We start from the raw sequence: 2,642 nt of genomic DNA, 5'->3' as shown, positions 1-2,642 counted from the left end.
TTACATAATATTAATTATATAATATTATTAATTAATTATATTATATAATATATATAATATATATTATTTATTTTTAAATATATCTTACAAATTTCGTTGCATTATATGTTTTTATTATTCAGGAAGAACCATTAGTTGACAATTTAAAATCAGTATCAGAAGAAGTGGTCGCCGATTCGTTGATTAAATCTGCATTATCATCAGCAATGATATCGAAAAATACGACAAAAGTTGATGAAAAAGAAAAACTAGAATTGACAGAAAGAATTCAGACACCTATAAAACAACGACAATGTATTTTACGCCGTGAAGATGCAATACAAAGGAATACTTTGTCAACGGAAAATGCATTTGCATCGTGCGGTGTTCAACACACAGGTGAATTCCACGATTGTTTGCCATTACCTGTATTGGAATCAATTGAAATGACGAAGAGTAACGTTTTATCTGAAAACAAAGATAACGATAAACGTATGAAAGATGAATTAATTGATCAGAATAAATCTGAAGAATGTACCAAAGAAGATAATACACTTGTTGAATCATCTACCGATTTAAAATTGGAATCAAACGAACTTAACAATGATGATAATATTGAAAATATAAATCGAACTTCAACAGGAAATTTAGAAAAAGATTTAAACAATTTATTTGGTGGATTACATTCGAATAATTTAGCTAAATTATTAGTTAGTCATGTTAACAGACCAATCATGTTAGGACTCGTTGATATTGTTTCTAATTCTGTAATAGGTAAGAATCCTAATGTAATATTCGAAACAAATGCTAATTTAAATGTTAACGAGGATTTAAAAAAAGGAAAATCAATTAAGGATGATTCAACATTACAAAATAGTTATTTAAATTTTATAACAAGCGTTGAAGATAACGAAACAAATCATGTTATCAAAGAAACATTAAAAGAATATAAAGATCATTCGAATGAACATAGTATGCAAAGTTTACGAGAACCCTTAGCTCTTCCTGGAACACCTGAAGGTGTATTCATCGAGGAATTAAGTAGTTTGGATAGTACAACTATGTCTAAACTTCAAGATCTTTCTTCTAATCCTATCAATTTGGAATCTACTACGATGGATCGTGAATCTATTGAAAAATCAATAGATTCTCAAAATTCAATAGGATTATTAAATAAATCAGATGACGTGGATGTTCAAACACCTATTACAGCAAAACGTGATGAAAATATTACTTTAGATGATATATCAATTACAAATGAAAATGTTAAAACAGAAGTATCGATAAGACCGAAAGAAGATGAAATTGAAAATAAGGAAGAAAAGGTAAAAGATAATGTAGATCAATTGCTTGTCGATGAAAATATTCGTGATACTAATGGGGAAACGATAGAACAGTCTACGTCTAGTTCTGAGATCGAAGTGGTTGAAAATAATGAAAATATAAATGAATATTCGGATGACAAGGAAGAAAAGAATGAAGCAAGTTCGAATAAAAAAGATGAAAATAAAGAAGCAAGTACAGATGAAAAAGATGAAAATAAAGAAGCAAGTACAGATGAAGAAAATGAAAATAAAGAAGCAAGTACAGATGACCAAGATGAAAATACGAAAACAAAATTAAGTGATCAAGATGAAAATAAAGAAGTAAGTACAGATGAAAAAGAACAAAATAAAGAAGCAAGTTCAGATAACCAAGATGAAAATAAAGAAGCAAGTTCAGATAACCAAGATGAAAATAAAAAAGCAAGTACAGATGAAAAAGAACAAAGTAAAGAAGCAAGTTTAGATGACCAAGATGAAAATAAAGAAGCAAGTACAGATGACCAAGATGAAGATACGAAAACAAAATTAAGTAACAAAGATGAAACTAAAGAAGCAAGTACGGATGAAAAAGATAAAAATAATGAAACAAATATAGATGATAAAGATGAAAATAATGAAGCAAGTTCAGATGAAAAAATTAACAATTTAGATAACTCAAACAACGAAGAAATTAAATTATCTAACGAAACGATGCAACAAAGCTTGAATGACTGTGCAGAAAAATCAGACGATAAAAAAACATAATTAATCAATCAATATAATATATCTCGAACGTATAAAACAATCACAATATGAAAAATATATCTTCGTAAGAATGAAATAAAAATTATTTTGATTACGATCTATTCTAAGAATAGAGTTCATTGAGATAACAATAATGATGGAATATCATTTTTGTTATTTTTTTTATCGATATCATATCAACAAGTTGAGAAAATTTTATTCACAGTTTTATTAACGAAAAGCATCCGTGTAGTAGTAACACGGATGCTTTTTAACAAGAATTTCCTTCGTTACGTAACTTCTATCCAGCCAACTCTGATGCTCGTTAAACTGTTAATGACTATATCACCATTTTAATTCTATCTTCCCATGTGCGAAAATTATTCACGCATCATGTTCGTATCGTGGTTTGCTAAAAGTTGCTCTACGAATAATTATAACTGAATTACACTTATTACTACTGGGATAATCAACAAAAGTTGTAATACAATTTCTCAGTTAAGTAAGTATGTAGGTTGAATCCCAATAAATCATATTATAATTAGATAAGCGTATAATAATTAAACGTTTGTTATAACAAACGTGTAATAAAAAGAAATTTCTGAAAAATATAAA

General features: G+C 27.7%; 1 protein-coding gene across 1 annotated transcript in view; it reads left to right on the top strand.

Moving 5' to 3' along the window:
* The window catches only part of LOC106790250 (protein PFC0760c), a gene marked incomplete at its 3' end in the record, with an annotated part of 8,712 nt that extends 7,012 nt beyond the window's left edge, over window positions 1–1,700 (top strand). Inside the window, exon 5 of the mRNA XM_014755019.1 lies at window positions 123–1,700. Coding sequence (XP_014610505.1) covers window positions 123–1,700 — 1,578 coding nt within the window. The remainder of the gene's footprint in view (window positions 1–122) is intronic.
* Window positions 1,701–2,642: the final 942 nt, after the last annotated feature.

This window comes from Polistes canadensis, unplaced genomic scaffold, assembly GCF_001313835.1.
Source record: "Polistes canadensis isolate GaletaPanama2010 unplaced genomic scaffold, ASM131383v1 scaffold_227, whole genome shotgun sequence".
Lineage (NCBI taxonomy): Eukaryota > Metazoa > Arthropoda > Insecta > Hymenoptera > Vespidae > Polistes > Polistes canadensis.
This window is presented reverse-complemented; position numbering and strand designations above follow the sequence as displayed.